Genomic DNA, 21,251 nt, shown 5'->3' on the forward strand with positions numbered 1-21,251 from the left:
AAGTGGCGAGGGGTCTCTCTCCCGCCTCTTTTATTAGGGCACCGATCTCATTCATAAGGACCCTGCCCCTAGGACCTAATCACTTCCCAAGGCCTCCACCTCCTAATACATCACCATGAGCGTTAGGATTTCAACACAGGAACTTTGGCGGGATATAAACATTCAGACTATAGCTCCTTGAGAGTAAAAATGAGATAATAATACTTATCTGTTTCTTCCAACAAAAAGATAAGGTGAAGTTAAAAGGAGGGTATATATATAATGTGAATTTCCTGTGCAAAATGTGTTAAAGAGTTGTCTGATTAATGGCTTCATAAGGGAATTGCTTTGAGACTAGGCCTATTGATCTAGAATAAGTAGTCAATGTGTAGTCAGTTCCCTAGGGAATAGACATTGAAAAGGTTTGTGGTTTTGTATTCTATAAATAAAGCAACCTATTAATTGAATTCCCTTCAGTGAATTCTTCACTCAGGTGATTCTGGAGAGGGCGGGGGAGAGACGCGGCCGCAGCCCAGGCCCCCGGAGCGCCACGGAACCGAACGGTGGTGGCGGAGGGCGCGCTCCTCAGCCCGCTCTCTGCCCGTCGGGACCTTCCTGGTCGCCCCTGCGGCGGCGGCTCGGGGTGTCAGGCGGGCGCGGGGCTCGCCCAGCATGGTCCGGGGAGAGGCCGGGCTGGGCAGGGGCACCGCCCCGCCTCGGGAGAGGCGGGCCGGGCGGGGCTGGGAGTATTTGAGGCTCGGAGCCACCGCCCCGCCGGCGCCCGTACCTCCTCGCTAGCAGCCGTCCGGAGCCAGCCAACCAGCGGTGAGCGGCGCGGGGTGCTGGGGACGCGGCTCCGGCCGGGCAGGGGTGAGGGCGCCCGGGCCCTGGTTGGGGCGCGGCTCGGAGGGAGTTCGGCTCCCCGGGACCAGGCCGGGGCGCGCGCGGAGAGCCCCACAGCCTGTGCTCTGCCCTCCGGGTGCGGGGCGGCGGGCCCGGGGCGGTCGCCTTTGATTCTCGAGGGCGCTGGCGCTCGGGAAAGGTTGGTAGCGCCTTCCGAGACCCGTACACGTCCCCGGGGCGGCACGGGCCACCTTCTGCGGAGCCTCGGGGGCTTCACCGCCGTCGCACCTCCGCCGGCTGCGCTCTGCGGCCCCGGAGTAAGCCCCATGCGGTGAAGAGCCGTGGTCTGGTCACCCAGGTCCTGCCAGGTCCCGCTGCGAGGGGAGGCGGAAGGACTCGCTCAGCAAACCAGACGGCCGCTCCAGTTTCTCTAACTGGGGTTGGGGCCAGGTTACCCTTCCCCAGAGCTCGGCCGTGGGGGAGCGAAGGGACTTCTGAGGACTGCATAGGGCGCCTCTCGGGACCCACAACTTGGCTCGCCCGGCCCCTTTTGAGCATCAGCTGAGGCTGGACTTGGAGGAGATATCTCTGTGGGGCGCGAATGAGTTCTTCCACCAGGACCAGCTGCGGCCGGGCTGTAGCCGCTCTCTGGTTGTTGATCCCACAGAAACGGTGCTTGCCCCATGGCCTGAGTGGGCATGACCCGGCTTAGCAAAGACTGCAAACTCTAAGCTTTTCCGAATCAAATGCCCCTCCCTGCCCAGACTGTCTGTGCCGAGGAAGTGTTGGGTGTGGCAGAACGTTGGTCCTAGTGTGCAGAGCCGTAGCGGGGGACTCCCAAAACGTGTTTGAGGGTTTATTCTGAATTATTGGGTGCTCAAATAGAAACACTAAAACGATTGCCCTCTGAGAAGTAGGCGCTAAGGGCCAGGGAATCGGGGACGCATAGTGGAGGCTGGGACTTAGGCTTACAGTCTTACCCTTCGAGTTAGCCATGCCGATTCCAGAGACTGCGGAATGTTTGTAAAGTGACTCTGGGAGTTGGGTTGCTGCACAATGAGGACACCTGGACCTCAGTGACCCAGGCTGTTTCTAGGATTCTGGGAAAGGAATGGGAGAAGGCTCAGTTAATTCTGAAGAAAATGAGGCTGATACAATGAACCACTTGGGCACAGAGCTTGAGAAGAAAAAGCTTTCGTCAGCTTCCAAAGTTCTAATTTGTTTATCTCAAGGTTTTTCTTTTTTGTTTTTTTTTTGTTTTGTTTTGTTTTTTTTGTTTTTTTGAGATGCAGTTTCGCTCTTGTTGCCCAGGCTGGAGTACAATGGCACGATCTCGGCTCACCGCAACCTCCGCCTACCGGGTTCAAGCAATTCTCCTGCCTCAGCCTCCCGAGTAGCTGGGATTACAGGCATGCACCACCACACCCGGCTAATTTTGTATTTTTAGTGATGGTGGTGGTGGTGGTGGTGGGGTTGTCTCTCCATGTTGGTCAGGCTGGTCTCGAACTCCTGACCTCAGGTGACCCACCCGCCTCAGCCTCCTAAAGTGCTGGGATTACAGGTGTGGTGAGCCACTGCGCCTGGCCTACCTCAAGTTTATAAACATTTCGTGCTAGGAAATTGTGTGTTTCCGTGAAAGGTAAAGTTGAATAATGATCATTTACTTTTCTACAACAATAGTCTCCCTTTTAGACATTGACTCTCAATCCTTAGGGTAGGGTCTCTCATTCTAAGGATGATCATACCCCATCCTTGATCTTTGGGGGATTTAAGCAGCTTCCTAAATTCATATTTAGAGGTGACATTTAAAATCAGCACTTCGGGCCGGGCGCGGTGGCTCAAGCCTGTAATCCCAGCACTTTGGGAGGCCGAGACGGGCGGATCACGAGGTCAGGAGATCGAGACCATCCTGGCTAACACAGTGAAACCTGGTCTCTACTAAAAATACAAAAAACTAGCCAGGCGAGGTGGAGGGCGCCTGTAGTCCCAGCTACTCGGGAGCCTGAGGCAGGAGAATGGCGTGAACCCGGGAGGCAGAGCTTGCAGTGAGCTGAGATCCGGCCACTGTACTCCAGCCCGGGCGACAGAGCCAGACTCCGTCTCAAAAAAAAAAAAAATAAATAAAAAATAAAAAAATAAAAAAAAAAATCAGCACTTAGTCCAGATTCTGGGGAGAAGTTTGATGATGGTCCTTGAATATTTAGCACTTAGAAGTGCTAGGAGGATGCCTCACTAAGTTACGGAAGAAGCAGAAGAGGACGAGTACCGCCTGATGGATTGACCCTGAAAACTAGTTGTGTCCAAGTAGAATAGGTGTCTTGCTCTGTTAAGGGGTCTTTAATCTATGATAGTTCGCTGTGCTGCAAATATGCATAGGTGCTTTATAAAGACTTTCCACTTAGGTCAAGAGGCTAATGCTGGTCTCATGTATAATTTAGGTACCTTTTTACATAGAACCTTCATTAGCCAGACTCTAAACCTTAACTGCAGCCGAGACCTATGTTCATGTAGTATGCCTTCAGAATCTCGTGTTGACCTTAAATGCCAAGTGACTTATAAACTTATGTACTTGATACTTGCGGTAACTGATCTCAAACATAGCCCTTCTTTCCTGTGATCGTTTGGGACACAGGCTCCCACTCAAGGGTAGCTCCTTGTGTCTGGTGCCTGAACTGACCTTCTCATTAAATTCTGAGTGGGTAACTTGAGAGCCAGGCTAGGCAGTGCTTGCTGTATACTTCCAGTTCGCTATTGACTAAGTGTCATGTGTTCTCTTTTGACCCCTGTTCAGCTTTTCCATAGCGGGAAAAAATCAGTCACTAAGAAGCAGAAAGTAACTCTACCTTCCTTGATGCCAGGGAGCTATGATGATAAAGAAATCCTAGGAAAACACCAGTTCCCTTTATTCCAACTTTGCATCGCTGAATTTGTCTTTGGAAAATGGGCTTTCCTCAAGTCCTGCTCTGTGTTTCAGCAAGGACAGAAAGCAGACTGCCTCTTGTGTTACTTGAGGAGCAGTGTGGGCCAGTGCCTAGGGGCTCAGGAAATAGTCTTCTTCCGTTACGGCTTGCGTACAGGTCAGGGACCTTTATGAGCAGAAATTTCAGAAGTGTTCCTGGGAACCCAGACACCCGGACTGATTGCTGGGTGGGCCTAGAATAGCCTAGTGCGACGGATAGCTATTCTTTGTTAAAGGGAAAAGCTACCAGTTAACAACCCATTAAAATGGTCTGTATTCTAACTCATGTTTAAATTCCTTATTCCAAAGCTACACTGAACTGCTTACTTGTAGGTGTTTACAAATGTGGAGACCAGCTACTTTTCTCTACTTTTAGTTTATTTTTTAAGTGGTTTTTTTTTTTTTTTCCCCCTCTGACTCTTCAAAATTCTCTGATCCTGGAAACACCAGGATGGGGTTCACATATCTATAGTGTCTGTAGAGTGGGAGGATTTCTGACATTTGATTGTATGTCTCTCTCTCTGTAAACTACTCATCTGAAAAGAAAAAAGAAAAAAATTTTCAGGCAAGTAAGGATAATATTTATCTGAATAGATATATTTTTTGTTTTCCTGGAAGTTTTGAGGTTAATAATCTTGATTTCAAGTAATCTTGATTTCAAAAGAGCATCCGTTATAATGCTTTTCTTTTCTTTTTTTTTCTTGAGATGGAGCCTCGCACTGTCTTCCAGGCTGGAGTGCAGTGGTGTGATCTTGGCTCACTGCAAACTCTGCCTCCCGGGTTCAAGCAATTCTCCTGCCTCAGCCTCCCTAGTAGCTGGGATTACAGGTGCCTGCCACCATAGCCGGCTAATTCTTTGTATTTTTAGTAGAGCTGGGGTTTCACTATGTTGGCTAGGCTGGTCTCGAACTCCTGACCTCATGATCCTCCCGCCTTGGCCTCCCAAAGTGCTGGGATTACAGGCTTGAGCCACTGCATCCGGCCTATAATGCTTTTCGAAAAAGAAATCTCATGGTTGGAAGTTGACATAATCAAAACGGTGCATACCCAATTTTTGGAAAAGTACACTTTATTGGTTAAAATGTGGTTATAATTAGCAAAGTGACTACACAAAATGGCATTCTTGTATTAAATATTCAATATTATTTTGTGCTTGAATGAATCACCCAGTTAGTTTTCTGACCAAAACACAATCCTTTTTAAATTTTGTTTACAATTTCAGTGTGTTATGTAGTTACAGATGAGTTAGTCAGAGAATTAATTTCCCAATGAAGTAATTAACACTTTCAAAGGACTGTACTTTAAAATTTCAAAGTGTGATATTTCCTATTGGTGTAGAATGAGCCTAAATAAGGAGTAAAAAGACACGAGCCCTACTCCTTGATCTGCCAATGACAGATGACTTTGGGCCACCATATTCTCTCTCTGAGCCTCAGTTTCCTTATGGTGAGAACACAGGAGTCTCCCCCTTATTTTCAGGGGATGCATTCCAAGACCCGCTGTGGATGCCTCAAACCATGGATAGTACCAAACCCTATATATACTGTTTTTTTGATCTGATAACCAAGCCTGCTACTAAGTGACTTGTGGGTGGGTAGCATCTGCAGTGTGGATAGGCTGGACAAAGGGATGATTCATGTCCCAGGCTGGACAGCAAGATGGCAGGACAGTACAAGATTTCACCACAAAGATTGTCATTATAACTAAAATAGATAAGATATGTGAACATGCTTTATAAGCTGAAAAGCACCACACAAATGCCAGGTTTTGTTCTAGTGGCCTTGTCTAATATGTCGAGACAGAATCTATACTGCCCTCCGAGGTGGTGTTGAAACAGTGGAAATGCAGTGAGAGCTGCTTTGTTTCCCAAACTGGATTTGGTTAGATTGGAAAATAAACTAAACATGCTTGAGCGGAGGCTTTGAAAAGAATAAATATTAAATTGTGGAAATGCCTTCTTTATTTGACTTTCTGGTTGGAATCAGCCTTTAAACACATCTTAATTTGAATAGAGTTATGTTAGGACCCTTTATAAAGCAAATTCAGGCTAGTTTGAACAATTGAAACTACCTTTTTGGTTTTTGTGGAACCACGTGTGTACATTCATGTAGGGATACACTGCTAACTAGCTAGATTGGCGGTCCTCAACTAGCCATGATTTTGCTCCCAGGGGATATTGGCAATGTCTGAAGACATTTTTTTTTTCCTTTTTTTGGTAGAGACTGGGGTTTCGCTGTATTGCCCAGGCTGGTCTTGAACTCCTGGGCTCAAGCAGTATTCCCGCCTCAGCCTCCCAAATGACTGGGATTACAGGTGTAAGCCACCACACCCGGCCTGAAGACACTTGGTTGTCACAAGTTGGAGTGTGGTATGCTGGAGTTCTGGCAGCATATGTAATGAAGCCAGCAATGATGCTGAACATCCTACAGCGCACAGGACAGCACCCCACAGCAAAGCATCTGACCTGAAGTGTCGTGGTCCTGAGGTTTACAATAAGCTTCTGTGCAATGAGGACATTTAAAAGAAATCAAAATGTTGGTAACATTATTGCTGGGTCTTTGATATGTTGCCTTAGGCTGGAAGAAGTATGTGTAATTAAAGGAACTAAGCTTTCTGCCCACCTTGAAGTTCAAGATTGTTTCCTACTGGCATCCAAAATGAGGGAGACTTTCTTTTCCTGAATTAAAAATTTTCATTTATTTTCCTTTTCTGTAACAACTCTTCTCTCAAGTTCCCCCTCCTGTAGCAACAGTTTCTTATACAATAGTGTGGCAGCCTTTTGGGGAAGGAGGCACATGCAGAGGAGCTCACAACTTTTGCTTTAAAAAGCCAAGCACTACAGGATGTAAAAAGTAAATGAAAGATGCAGTAACCTCTGAGTCACCGTGACTTCCCTGTCAAGATGCCAGCAGTTCCCTAGGTTGGAAAATGGGCATGGTCATAACCTAACCGCTTCTGAATAGGTTTCAGAATGACCATGTTCAAAAAGAGATGTGTGCCTGGATGTGGTGGCTCATGCCTGTAATCCCAGCACGTTGGGAGGCTGAGGTGGGAAGATCACTTGAACCCAGGAGTTTGAGACCAGCCTAGGCAACATAGTGAGACCCCATGTCTACAAAAAAAAAAAATAACTTAGTTGGGTGTGGTGTTGTGTGCCTGTAGTCCTAGTTACTTGGGAGGCTGAGGTGGGAGGATCACATGAGCCTGGGAGGTGGAGGCTGCAGTGAGCCCTGATATCATGTCACTGCACTGCAGCCTGTGCAACAGAACAAGACCCTGTCTCAAAAAAAAAAAAAAAAAAAGCAAAAATATTTTAGTCAAAGGTAATGTCTGACTATAATAATAGCAGTATAGTACAGGATGAGCATCCGCAGAGCAGAAATCTGAAATGTTCCAAAATCCCAAACTTTTTGCATGCCTGCATGATGCTCAGAGGTAATGCTCTAAAGAAATGCTCACTGGAGGTGTTGGATTTTGGCTCGTCAGATTAGGGATGCCTAACTGGGTATATGGATATACTCCAAAATCTAAAAAAAAATGGAAATCAGAAACACTTCTGGTCCTATTTCAAATGAGGGATACTCAACCTGTATAAAATATCCAGTGTGTGTAAATGAAGCATGTTAAGCTCTAGGAGGAGCTCTGCCTGAGTTTTACCAAAAAAATGTAATATTTTGTGCTTTTTTTTTTTTTTTGAGACGAGGTCTCGCTTTGTCACCCAGGCTGGAGTGCAGTGGTGCAATCACATCTCAGTGCAGCCTTGACCTCCTAGGCTGAAATGATCCTCCCACCTCAGCCCCTCAAGTAGCTGGGACCACGGGCTGCACCACCACACCTGGCTAATTTTTGTATTTTTCATAGAGACAGGGTTTTGCCATATTGTCCAGGCTAGTCTTGAACTACTTGGGCTCAAGCAATCCGCCCACCTTAGCCTCCCAACGTGCTGGGATTACAGGTATGAGCCACGTCCAGCCAATATCTTGCATTTGAATCAAGTAGTGGACATTTATTGGATCCCTTGGGGCGATGTCATTTCTAAAAGTGATTGAGTAAATATCACAGGTGGGCAATCAAGAAGGATATTCTGGTTGTTTCAGGGTCTACGTAATTCAGGCCATGGCACAGGTGATCCTGAGCTTAGGAGGAACTCACCCATGCCTCAGGGGCCCAGCTGCCCTCCTCCCCTCACAGCTGGAGCACCTGCAACAGCTGTGAAGCATCTTGTGCTTTAGGAGCCTTGACGTGGGAAGGAACAGAAGAAAGCAGGATTGATGTCTCCTGACCACCCCCCTGTGGCAGCTTTGGGCAAGGCAAACCCTCTTTGGTAGCATCTTACACCCAAATATTTTTTTCCTTCATGTTGCCTGAATTTTTTTTACCTTAGTTTGTTGTACTGCCAAAGTTTTATTTGGAATAACAAGTACCTTTAAAAAAAGAAAGCACATACAAACTTCAGCTGCCCTTTGAGGCTTAGCTCCAACAGCACCTTTCCTTTCCTTCTTAGAAGTAAGCTTTCTGCGTCTGAATTCCTGCAGCACACATTCTGACCCACAGCATTCGTGACTTGTTATTTCACATTTCCATGGATGCATCTCATCTGCCTTGCTGGACTGTGGGCCCTTTGGCTTTCTTTTTTTAAATTCTTCATCTTTATGGGTACATAGCAGGTATATATATTTATGGGGTACATAAAGATGTTTTGACACAAGTATGCAGTGCATTATAATCACATCATGGACAATGGGGTATTCATATTCTCATTTATTTGTTACAAACAATCCAAGTATACTTTTATTTTCAAATGTACAATGAAATTATTGACTATAGTCACCCTGTTGTGCTGTCAAGTATCAGGCCTTATTCATTCATTATAACTATTTTTGTCACCCATTAACTATCCTCACCTCCCTCCCACCCACCCGCCCCCACTACCTTTCCCAGCCTCTGGTAACCATCCTTCTACTCTATATCTCTGTGGGCTCAATTGTTTTGAGTTTTAGATCCCATGGCCCCTTTGACCATGCAGATCATGGCCTATTCATCTTGGCACCTAGACAGGAGCCTGCACAGTGCCTGGCCAAGAGCAGGCATAAGTGTGTGCAAGTAGAGGAATAAATAACAGGGCAGCAACTATGTTTGGAGGTCATTGTCTTTCCTGTCTCAGTAGGAATCAATCACTGCTGATCTTCAAAAACCCAGAGGAGGGGATGGGGCAGTTAGTGGGGACAGAGGGCAGATGGGCAAGATGAACACATCAAACCCTTTATAAGGAGTAAGGAAGGAAGGTGAAGAACCAAAGAGAAACCATGACCGTTTACATTTTTCACTGGAAAAGGGACAGGACCTTTTCTTCCTCCCTGCCTCCTCCTCCCTCATGCATTGTAAGGCCTCTTGGTCTCAGGATTCAGAGCACAGGCTAGTGTGATGGAAGTTTAAACTTGTGAGTTATATTTAACTCACAATCTAGCTGGAAAGCATCCCTGCCCCTTGAAGAGATGTTTTGTGGTCCCACACTACTGACTTAGGCATAATGCTTAGAGATTGACCAGAACTGCACAATGAACTAGTGGTGAGGCTCAATTTAATGGAAATCGGTGAAAGCTTTCAGGATCAAATGATAACCTTTGTCTCTTTCTTTCTCTCAGGAAAATGGCAGACAATTTTTCGGTAAGTGTTTTATGCCTGTTTCTTACCCTCGATCAACTCCACATGGTTGAGGGTTGGGGGTTTTGTTTTTACCATGACTATCCCTTTTCACTCTCCCACTGAGTGGCTTCCCCTGGACTCATTTGTCCAATGAGGGCTTGTGAGCTAGAGCCTTGTTTTTCCAGCAGCAGATTTGGGAAGAAAGCCAGGCAGAGCGAGGCCTGGGACTCACTCACAGTAATCCTTTCACCAAAAGGCCCAGGGCGGAAGGGAGTGGACTCTGCTGGCAGGAGCTGAGAAATCCTCTGAGTAGCGGGAAGCGCAGTACAGTCTGGGCATTCTGATGTTTGTGATTGTTTTTCTCACAGTGATTAAAAAATATGTGCTGTAAATAGAAGAGCGCTAGCTCCTGACTTGGGCTAATTATGAAAATGCAGCCCTCCCTGATCTGAGATGCTGGGAGGCAAGAACAAAGTGAAAAAGCATATGTAACCCCAACGTCTAATTTTAGTCTTAGAAACTCAAAACTATTAACAAGTAGAAAAAGTATAATAACATGCATGTAATGCCTTTGCCATATTCCTCTCCTTCTTAGATCACATATTCCTATTTCCCTGAAAATTCTGCTTTTGAGAATGCTTTCTGTCCTGTAATTGTTTATGTCTTTCTTTACAGCTCCATGATGCCTTATCTGGGTCTGGAAACCCAAACCCTCAAGGATGGCCTGGCCCATGGGGGAACCAGCCTGCTGGGGCAGGGGGCTACCCAGGGGCCTCCTATTCTGGGGCCTACCCCAGGCAGGCACCCCCAGGGGTTTATCCTGGACAGGCACCTCCAGGCGCCTACCCTGGAGCACCTGGAGCTTATTCTGGAGCATCTGGAGTCTACCCAGGGCCACCCAGTGGCCCTGGGGCCTACCCATCTCCTGGACAGCCAAGTGCTCCCGGAGCCTACCCTGCCACTGGCCCCTATGGCGCCCCTGCTGGGCCACTGGTGAGATGGCATTTCTCCTTTCATGTACTTGGCATGCAAAGGGCTTCAGGGAGACCCTGAGCTTTAAACCTGCTGCTGACAGCCACTTCTCAAGGGCCAGCCGTGGGCGTATATTGGTAGAGTCGAAAAATTAAGTGTTCATATTGAGCTTACTGTGTGTGGTTAGTATAAACAGAAGGTAATGAATATTTTGAAGGCACCGATAAAGCTGTTTATGAATATAAACCAAAATTGTAGTAATGGAGAACATTTTGGTTATTAACACTTACTGAGTACATATCAATAATATGCATCTACATGGATGATCTAATTTAACCCCATTACCACCCTATAAGATACTGTTAATAACCCCATTTCACGCATGGGGAGATGGGGCAATACAGAAGTGATATAATTTGTCCAGGGTCATTGAGCAAACAGGTAGAGGAACCAGGGTAATCTGGTTTTGAAAAACCTTCTAATTTTGTGATCTAAGGGTTGAATTTTCTTTTTTTTTTTTTTTTGAGATGGAGGCTCGCTCTGTCGCCCAGGCTGGAGTGCAGTGGCCGGATCTCAGCTCACTGCAAGCTCCGCCTCCCGGGTTGATGCCATTCTCCTGCCTCAGCCTCCCGAGTAGCTGGGACTACAGGTGCCCGCCACCTCGCCCGGCTAGTTTTTTGTATTTTTTTTTTTAGTAGAGACGGGGTTTCACCATGTTAGCCAGGATGGTCTCGATCTCCTGACCTTGTGATCCGCCCGTCTCGGCCTCCCAAAGTGCTGGGATTACAGGCTTGAGCCACCGCGCCTGGCCTAAGGGTTGAATTTTCATGCAAATTAAAATATGTCTTAGCAAGTGAATTCTAAATGTAAAACATAACTCCGTGGGGGATCCAGATACATCTCAGCCACAGGATCCTTCCTTTCCAGATTTATAATCTAGTTAGATGATAAAACATATAATAAATATGAGGAAAGAGCTAAGTACCAGTGTGGGATTAGACAATTTCAGAACTGTGCAGAAGATGGCACAAGATAGCATTGTCTCCTTTTAGGTCGGTTTAGAGTAGAAAGACTTGGGGGAGTGGGTGGCATTGAGATGGGCCTGTACCAGAGATGGTTAGTCAGTTGCAGAGAGAGGGGGACATGAAGGCGGTGGAAAGTAACAGGCAGATGTAAGAGAGATGACAGAGGAAGAACCCCCAGAATCTACTGATTATGTCTTAGAAGTCATAGAGGACTTGGACTTTTCAAGGCTGAGCAATTAGAGCCATCAGCAAAGCTTTAGCCCAAACTGGGAACTCATGAAGGGGAACTGATGGGGGAGGGGGAGGGAAGACCATTCTAGTTCACACTTGTTGAATTTGAGGCACTAGCAGCAAATCCAGGTGGGAAGAAGTACAGGACTAATACACATCAGGACTAGAAAGAAAAGATTTGGATAGGCTGGCTGTGGTGGCTCATGCCTATAATCCCACCACTGTGGGAGGCTGAGGCAGGAGGATCACTTGAGTCCAAGAGGTCGGGGCTGCAGTGAGCTATGATCACACCACTGCACTCCATCCTCAACAACAGAGACCTGGATTTTTGAAACCTTGTCTCAAAAAATGAAAAGGTTGGGGTGATAGTTAAACCCAGAGGGAAGCCTTAAAAAGGGAAAGAAAAGAGGCCATAAATAAATAGAGCTTTGGGGATATTCACAGTACCTTGAATGTAGATGGTCAATAAACATTTGTGGAATGAACCTCAGTTTTAACAGTGTTCATTCTATAAATATTGAGTATCTGCCACGTGCAAAGCACTCTGCTGGAGCCATGTGAGTACAGACCATATGAGAACCCACAAGCCCAGTATGTGATATGCTGCTTGCCCCCCGGAAGCAGAATAACCACAGCGAAGCAACTTACATGACAGGGCCTTAAGAGTGATACAAAAATGTTAATGTTGATCACAAGATCTAGCTTAAGCCTTTCCAAAAAATAGCCAACATGAATGAGTAGACTGGGATGGCCATAGTAATGAGACTTACTGTGGCTTTCTTTTCAACTATTTGTACATGTAAGGAGCCTTATCTCTTTGGCCCCTGGGCAAAGTGGCCTGAGAGTCTGGACAGATGGCATATACTAGAGTTATGTGTTTTTCACACATATTAATAGTAGTGGAACTTCAGCAACATCGTTTTCTTTCCCTAAAGAAACATGACTCTTTATTGACACATATGTACTTGTTCATTCCCAGTCGGTGCCTTATAACCTGCCTTTGCCTGGAGGAGTGGTGCCTCGCATGCTGATAACAATTCTGGGCACGGTGAAGCCTAATGCAAACAGGTAAGGAGAGCAAAATTAACAAGCCTACCCTATTTGTAGATTGGTTTTTGAATAAAGAATGGCCTATTTTGATTTTTTTTTTCTTGCCCTTCTTAGGGTGCTATTTTGAATTTTAGTAAAATTTTAAAAAACTACATATTTAGAATCTTGGCTATACCATCATATAGGATTATCCCATAAATCCATACATATTCCCATATAATTTTGCTAAGCATCGGGGCACTCATAGTAAATGGTAACACACCTTATTCTATACTTTGATATGTATTATGTCAGCTAATCTCCATGGTTGAAGGCAGGATAAGGAATATTGCTCTCCCCTTTTTATAGACAAAACTGAGGCTCAGGTTCTACAGATGATCAGTGGCAGGCCTGGGAACCCGTCTTTTGAGTGGATACTATTTGCTTATGGGTTTGAAGAGATTCTGCAAGTTAAAAACTTCATCATAATAAATCAACCTTTGCTATTGGAAGTGGTTTGATTGATGAGGTGGGCTAGGATGGGGTGAAGCTTTATTTAGGAAAACACATGCTAATTATGGCTGTCCTGGGCCACTTGGCCCTCGTTGTCACTACTGGTTATGTAGTATTTACATATTATACAAAGAAGCTGGCCATGTCCTGAAACCATCCGGGATGCTTGTGCCTGAGGTTAGTGGAAGTGTCTCTAGGTCTTATGAACAGTACCTAACTGGTACAAATTCAAGCCATGTATACAGGTTTATGCAAGAATCCATAAACAGTCTCAGTGTCTGTCACCTTGCTCCACAGCCTGCCATCAAGAGATGGACTTCACTTCTGATCTGATAATTTCACATTGAAATGCTCATTCGCTCCACCTCAGCCAGCCTCCCGTTTCTGCAATGGTAGTCACTATCCTAAGCCAACCCATGTTTCCACACAGCCTAGACAATTTCTGTAAGCACAGAACTTCCCCATACAATAATGCCCGTCTCATAGCAAATTACAAAATATATATATCGTCTATGTCCTTATCTGTATTTCCTCCCAACATCACACAGAACCCAGAACACCTTATCCTGTGCACACAGCACTCATGATTTATTAAATATCTGCTCTCCTCCTCCCACAACCCCTAACGCACACTGTATACCCAGTGTGGTATCCTTGTCTTGTTAGAGTCATTTCACTGGAAAGTTTAGTTCTAATAATGCTAGAGATGTAGATTGAGACTGGCAGATCAAAACTAATTCTGGTTGAAATGGTTAATGGTAGCAAACTAAAAAAACTGTTGCTTAGTCCTGCAAATTCTATATGACGAACTGCATAGAAAAAAAAGTGCTTAAGGTGACAGAGATGACAACATTGTATATTTAGTCAAATACAAATTCTATTGCTGTTTTTTCCTTACAAATTTAATCACTGGAAGATCATTTGTGGTTGAATGTGACTGTTACTGGGTGAATCAAAATACAGAGAATCTTTCTTAGTTGGTCTCGAGTGCAGACCTGGCTTTAAAATAAGAATACCTACTGATGATTCTGGTGTTACTGCTCTATAGAGCACACTTTGAGAAACTCAGGGATGGGGTTAGTCAAAGAGGACTTGTGTTTGCATTAACATCCAGGGAGAAGGAACAGGGTCAAAAAGCTAAACTAGCAATTTCATTGGTTCCAGCTCACATCATAGAATGTTTACCACATTTACTATCATGACTTTACAACTTACTTAGCAACAAGATACTGAATATTAACTACCTTATCTCATTCTTGCTGTTTTAGAGGAACTAAGGCTTCTGGTTAATTACGAGGAAGCCAGGTATTTGATGGCTGTTAACTATATAGCTGGCTTGCCTTTACCAGGTATTGAAAGCAAACTGGAAGAGCAGGAAAGAGATAACCATTATCTATAGTAAGGGATAAAGTATCCTCAGAGTGGCTCTAAACCTCTAAGAAAACCTCGAAGGGTTTTCATGAGTCTGTAAAGGAGGCATTACAGATGAATGGAAATATGATCGAAGACAATGAGGCAAAAAAATTCAACATATATTGTCTTGCTTACCTTTAGATTTTATGATAGTACATAGAATATCAGGCGTAGGATACTTTCCAGTTTGAACCCATTCTGATTTGCTTTCTGTTCAGAAAAATTTCCTAGGTACTGTATTATGAAATTATTTGCTTTTTAGAAAATTATATTCTTTTCTTGGTGTAGATATACAGTTTTAATCATTTTAATAACTGGTCTTTGGTTTAAAACAGAATTGCTTTAGATTTCAAGAGAGGGAATGATGTTGCCTTCCACTTTAACCCACGCTTCAATGAGAACAACAGGAGAGTCATTGTTTGCAATACGAAGCTGGATAATAACTGGGGAAGGGAAGAAAGACAGTCAGTTTTCCCATTTGAAAGTGGGAAACCATTCAAAGTAAGTTATTGCTACTATTATATATTGATAATGTGCATTTCTCATGAGGAATCACTCTAAAACCACAAAGCACTTGAAGTGAGTTTTTATCACCTGTCCTAAGGTGCCTAACCAGCCTATCTTCTCGCTGCCCAGGGGACCAGGCTCAGCAGGCTGAGAACATGGCCAGGAGTGACACACTCTGCAGTTCTTTCAGGCACCTCACCAGCATCACTGCTGCCACCCCTCTGAGTTTAAGCCTTTCTAGAGATGAAAAGAATATAATCTTTAACAAAAAAGGCAAAAGTCTTTATGGTACAGTTGTACTGCAACTTTGTTGCTTAAAACAACACAGTTGGGCCGGGCGCTGTGGCTCACGCCTGTAATCCCAGCACTTTGGGAGGCTGAGGTGGGCGGATCACAAGGTCAGGAGATTGAGACCATCCCGGCTAACACGGTGACATCCCGTCTCTACTGAAAATACAAAAAATTAGCCGGGCGTGGTGGTGGGTACCTCTGGTCCCAGTTACTCGGGAGGCTGAGTCAGGAGAATGGCGCAAACCCGGGAGGCGGAGCTTGCAGTGAGCCGAGATCAGATCGCGCCATTGCACTCCAGCCTGGGTGACAGAGCGTCCGTTTCAAAAACAAAACAAAAAAAAAAGTTGGCATAGCGATCAAAACTAAATGTTTTTTATTCTAAAATTAAAGTTTTATGAAAAGTTTATAAATTTTAAAATTAACAAGGTTTCCTTTCCTTTACTCCTTCTCCCCTCCTCACAAAGGTTGCAATTTGATGAGTATCTTCAGTGTTTTCTGACATACAGCATGCTTTTTATTTGTAAGCACTGCTTCAACAAATATTAGGTCCACAGCATTGAGTTAGGGTTGACTATAGAGTGGTAAATAAAACAGCTGGACTGTAAACTCTTCAACAACAGGGACAAATAAGGACCACAGTCTACATTTGGTGGACATCTTTTCATATCAGAATATTGTTAACTGTTTTTTTCTTTTTTTGAGATGGAGTCTCGCTCTGTCGCCAGGCTAGAGTATAGTGGCACAATCTTAGCTCACGGCAACCTCCACCTCTCGGGTTCAAGTGATTCTCCTGACTCAGCCTCCCGAGTAGTTGTGACTATAGGCGTGTGCTACCATGCCCAGCTGACTTTTGTATTTTTAGTAGTGATGGAGTTTCACCATGTTGGCCAGGATGGTCTCGACTTCTTGACCTCGTGATCCACCCACCTCGGCTTCCCAAAGTGCTGGGATTACGGGCATGAGCCACCACGCCCGGCCAATAGTATTTCATTTTTAGATGTGATAATTTAACCAGTACCCTACTGATATAAATTTACAGAATGGAAACACTCCAACCTGAAAATGTTTTACTAAAATACTGTAATAACTATCCTTACAAATATTTTCTTCCTAGAAGCAAATCTTCTAGAAATCTTTGCTTTAAATATACATGTTTACAATTTAGATATTATCAAATTGCTGCCTCCAAAAAGATGTAGGAATGAACATCCACTAACTATTGGAAGAGTAGATTTCTCCTACCCTTGCCAAAACTGATTGTCATCAATCTTTATAACATTTGCCAAAAGAATCTTACTTTTATGTTTTTCTTTTAGGTGTTTTAGGCCATACCACAACTTTTGGTTGTTTTGAGACAGAGTCTCACACTGCCATTCAGTCTGGAGTACAGTGGCACGATCACAGCTCATTGCAGCCTGTCAACCTCCCAGGCTCAAACGATCCTCCCACTTGAGCCTCCTTAGTAGCCGAGACCACAGATGTATGCCACCCACGCCTGGCTAGTTTTTGTATTTTTTTTGTAGAGATGGGATTTTACCATGTTGCCTGGGCTGGTCTCAAACTCCTGGGCTCAAGAGATCTGCCCGTGCCTTTGCCTCCCCAAAGTGTTGGGATTACAGGCGTGAGCCACCACACCCAGGCTCTTTTAAGTTTTTATGCAGGCAAATCCTTAGCCTTCACCTTTATGGCTTATCGATCCTTGTAATTTGTTGCTTTTAAAAAAAATCTGAATAACTTGGAATTTTTGCTATAAAGTTACTTTCTCTGGATCCTAACTGGTCCCACGAATGATAAGGATAAAATGTTAGACATCCTGAGTTCAGGCCAGACTGGTTTGAAATTAATGGACTTTTTTTCCTTTCAGTTGACAAAAAATTGTTTCTATCATGCACATGAAACATGTATATATTGTGCAATGGCTAGATCCAGCTGACATATGCATTACCTCATGTAATAGTTTACGTATATGCCATTTCAGATACAAGTACTGGTTGAATCTGACCACTTCAAGGTTGCGGTAAATGATGCTCACTTGTTGCAGTACAATCATCGGGTTAAACAGCTCAATGAAATCAGCAAACTGGGAATTTCTGGTGACATAGACCTCACCAATGCTTCATACACCATGATATAATCTGAAAGGGGCAGATTAAAGAAAAAAAAATCTAAACCTTACATGTGTAAAGGCTTTGTGTTCACTGTGAGTGAAAATTTTTACATTCATCAATATCCTTGTAAGTCATCTACTTAATAAATATTATAGTGAATTACCTGTCTTAATACGTCATTTAATTGGAGTGGTTTATTCTCGATAATGCGCAATGGAAAAAATATGCAGCAATATTAATACTGCATTGAGGCCTCAAGGTTTCCTATACTTGTTAAAATCTTTTTCTTAAGGAGAGAAAGTAAATACTACCTCAAGATTCTCTCTTCCAGAATGTCATAAAAATCAGGAGATGTTTCAAGGAAATTATTCTCTCATTTTCTTAAGGAAATATGTTCAGGAAATAAGAATAGCATTAAGAAAAGGTTTACCTATAGATGACCTATGACCTATAGACAATTATTATTAGGATTCTGGTATATTTCTTGACTGCTTTTTAATCCTATTTCTCCTTCTAAACTATAGTTTGCTGCTTTCAAATCAGTAATTTGATACCAATAAAGGAACATCTCTCTGGTTTTTATGAAATCTCTTACAGAGAAAAAAGGTATCTTATATAGTCAGCTTTCAAAATTGTTCCCATCGTCAACATTCTTACCCATGCCTTTCTACCCTTATTAGCAGCAAGCCCAAAGATTAATAAAATTCCAAAACTAGGATGTGGCAAAACCACTTCATCTTACAGAAGACCAAATTTTTTCTTTTTGAGATAGTCTCGCTCTGTCACCCAGGCTGGAGTGCAGTGGCGTGATCTCGGCTCACTGCAGCCTCCTCCACCTCCTGGGTTCAAGCAATTCTCTGCCTCAGCCTCCTGAGTAGCTGGGATTACAGGTGCCCGCCACCATGCCCCACTAATTTTTTATTTTTAGTAGAGACGGGGTTTCACCATCTTGGCCAGGCTGATCTTGAACTCCTGACATCATGAGCCACCTGCCTTGGCCTCCCAAAGTGCTGGAATTACAGGTGCCTGCCACCATGCCCCGCTAATTTTTGTATTTTTAGTAGAGATGGGGTTTCACCATCTTGGCCAGGCTGATCTTGAACTCCTGACATCATGATCCACCTGCCTTGGCCTTCCAAAGTGCTGGGATTAGAGGCATGAGCCACCACACCAGGCCCAAAATATTTTATACAATACTACCTTTTCACATCTGTTAAATTAGTAATTGTCACAGGTTGGGTTTCCCAGGAAGCAGAGAGATTAGATCTCAAGAGGCTTGTGAGGGAGTGTACTTGCAATCAGTACATGTGGGGATGGGAAAGACATGATTGGGTTGAGGGAGAAGTTGAGCAGCAATAACTTAGACTACCCTAGGGGAGTTCTGAAGCTGGGATTCTTCTTCAGAGCTGCAAGGGGGCCAGGCCTTTTTATACCCCCACTTTGATCAGTCACTGACTATAGGACAGCTGGGAAAGAGAATGTGACCTGAGATAACATGGCTCTCTTCAGCTGACGCAGCACAGTCCTCACAAGGGATGTCAGCTGAGGGCTGCCTGCCAGCAGCACTTCCTGCAACTCAAGGAATAAGTCCTCTATTGCTAAAGAGGGATATGGGCAGCATATCATAGCATATTTCAAAAAATTCCTTACCCTAACATTTGGGTCTTGACTTCTACTCTTATTAAATAAATGGAAGAACATAGCTTTGGAGAAAAGAGAGAACTTGGTTTACACAAAATTACTTAAATCCTCTGAGCCTTGGTTCCTTTGTCTATCAAATGCACAGGTCTTATAGTTACTGTAACATTAAGTAAAATACTGTTTGCAAAGGAACTGTCAAATAGTAGGTCCTCAATAAATAGCAATTCCCATTCTATTTTGGTAGAAAAGAACTCTTTTTTTTTTTCCTCTGACAATACACTGCATTAAGAACTCTTGCTCTGTCCAAAACAGTTTTCTTTCATTTTATCTCTAAAAATTTTCCTAATACCTCATAATTCTAAACTCCAATAGCCAAGCACATTATCTAGTAGGGGACACTGATGGTTGCCTACCCAATATCCATTCCTTGTTTCCTAAGAGCCAAGGTTTTATTCAGGTGTGATCCCAGATTCAACAGGGAATTCTGATTCATTTAAGTCAATCCCCTGCTGGCTTACTGATCTGCAGATGGGGATGTGGCATTATTTGGTCTAATCGGGCCAAAGGGAAGGACATAACTCTAATTGCCAATAGCAGCCATCTTATGACCCCAAAAAGACCCAGCCGTAGAGGAGAAGCCGACATCAAGAATAACAGAATGAACTAGGAATAGAAAGTTGGACCTTGATGTGATCACTGAGCTATTGATTATAAAGTACCTGGAATCACTTTGATAACTTGTGAAATAATAAATTTCCTTACTGTTAAGCCAGTTTGAGTTCATTCCTTGTTTGGGTAATTCAAACAAGCCATGTAGGAAAAAGAAATATACATAAACTAGGGTTTTCTAATGGCCCAGGGCTATGAACAGTTGAAAGCTTTCTAAACAACTCAGTGATACACCTTATTAAAGATCACATTTACTGACATTGTCTTATTCTGATCTGCTTTATTTTTGAGAGCAAAATATTGTTGTGTCACATATTGCTTTGTATTAACTGTAAATCTTGGGTTTCTTTGTACCAGTCTTTTAAATGTTCATGTGACTGATATGTTATATGATTAATACGATTTTTTTCAAAAGTAAAAAGCATCTCCTCAATGTCTCTTGGGCATGCCAATGGGAAAATGAAAACAAAAAGGCAAGGACTTAATGGGTACCTCTAATGATTGAACTGTTTGAAACCGCAGCATGTCAAACTGACTTCGGAATCCAGAAAGCTCATCTAAAGAAACTCAGAATACTATGGAAAAATGTAATACCCAAAGCTGTTCAACGTAAACAAATTTAGGATTTCAAACTAAGAATAAAGTGTAAAAAGATGCAAATATTTCTGTCACAGGTTAATATTTCAATTAAACTAAAGAATGTTTATAAGCGCTAAGTATACTTAGCCTTAAGCTTATTCCCTTTAAACAAGAGAGGCAAGGCACAGTATATTTTTTATTCTGTGTTGAAAATGTACAAAATATCCCCACTTCCCTTGAGAAAGAGTATATCTAAAATACACTTTGATGAACAGAGTATTAAAACTTTATATGATACTATAGAAGTGAACACAAATACATTTTCTCCAAAATTTCAATAGTCTAAAGAATATATAAGCATTGATAATGTGAAGGAAAATGGATTTATTTTTAAATTCAAAATTCTCCTGGTTGTAGAGGTGAAAAAGTAATCAGGTTACCACCAAAAGAAATGTGTCTGGCATGCTCTTGATGTCTCCTCTCCAGCTGAGTAAATGGATTACTGCACTTTAGACCTGGCTGGAGAACAAATCCAGAAAGTCAGTAAAGTATCCATCATGAGTTTCACCAAGTAATTCTTCAACATTGCTATAGTAAATTAATTAATAACATAAATAAACCGGGTGCGGTGGTGCACACCTGTAGTCCCAGCTACTCGGGAGGCTGAGGTGGTAGGATCACTTGAACCCAGGACTTCAAGACCAGCCCGAGCAACATAGCAAGATCCCATCTCAAAAACAAACAAAAAGAAACATGTAAATATTTTCCCTATATAACAATAAAATTATAAACAACAATGATTATGCTACTTTCCAGCAGATCTTATTTCAAATGTATATTAGTTTT

The 21,251-nt window shown here is 43.4% G+C and overlaps 2 protein-coding genes across 6 annotated transcripts in view; one reads left to right on the forward strand and one right to left on the reverse strand.

Moving 5' to 3' along the window:
• Positions 1 to 589: 589 nt before the first annotated feature.
• On the forward strand, positions 590 to 17,685 carry LGALS3 (galectin 3). 3 transcript variants are annotated; one of them, XM_030929778.1, is made up of 6 exons: positions 590 to 804; positions 9,427 to 9,448; positions 10,103 to 10,420; positions 12,635 to 12,723; positions 14,946 to 15,111; positions 17,387 to 17,678. In XM_030929778.1, the coding sequence occupies exons 2-6, from the start codon at positions 9,431 to 9,433 to the stop codon at positions 17,540 to 17,542; spliced, it is 747 nt and encodes a 248-aa protein (XP_030785638.1). In that variant the 5' UTR covers positions 590 to 804; positions 9,427 to 9,430; the 3' UTR covers positions 17,543 to 17,678. The 3 variants fall into 3 exon arrangements, with proteins under 3 accessions (XP_030785638.1, XP_030785639.1, XP_030785640.1); XM_030929779.1 differs by having other exon boundaries at positions 614 to 849; positions 17,387 to 17,685; XM_030929780.1 differs by lacking the exon at positions 590 to 804 and adding an exon at positions 889 to 1,021 and having other exon boundaries at positions 17,387 to 17,685.
• Positions 17,686 to 20,583: 2,898 nt separating this feature from the next.
• Positions 20,584 to 21,251, reverse strand: part of DLGAP5 (DLG associated protein 5) — a 41,531-nt gene continuing 40,863 nt past the window's right edge. For 2 of the 3 annotated variants that reach the window (XM_010372034.1, XM_010372035.2), the window contains one exon: positions 20,584 to 20,924. In XM_010372034.1, the coding sequence (XP_010370336.1) occupies positions 20,802 to 20,924 (123 nt within the window). In that variant the 3' untranslated portion in view covers positions 20,584 to 20,801. Of the gene's footprint in view, positions 20,925 to 21,044; positions 21,136 to 21,251 lie in introns of all 3 variants that reach the window. The other variant, XM_010372036.2, reaches the window with a different exon arrangement.

The sequence above is a fragment of the Rhinopithecus roxellana genome, chromosome 5 (assembly GCF_007565055.1).
Source record: "Rhinopithecus roxellana isolate Shanxi Qingling chromosome 5, ASM756505v1, whole genome shotgun sequence".
Classification (NCBI taxonomy): Eukaryota; Metazoa; Chordata; class Mammalia; order Primates; family Cercopithecidae; genus Rhinopithecus; species Rhinopithecus roxellana.

What these genes read in the sequence shown, in the direction of transcription:
- LGALS3 (XM_030929778.1), top strand. An exon ending in GTGAAGCCTAATGCAAACAG is followed by an intron (nt 12,724 to 14,945) that starts GTAAGGAGAGCA and finishes GGTTTAAAACAG; the next exon opens with AATTGCTTTAGATTTCAAGA. An exon ending in AAAGTGGGAAACCATTCAAA is followed by an intron (nt 15,112 to 17,386) that starts GTAAGTTATTGC and finishes ATGCCATTTCAG; the next exon opens with ATACAAGTACTGGTTGAATC.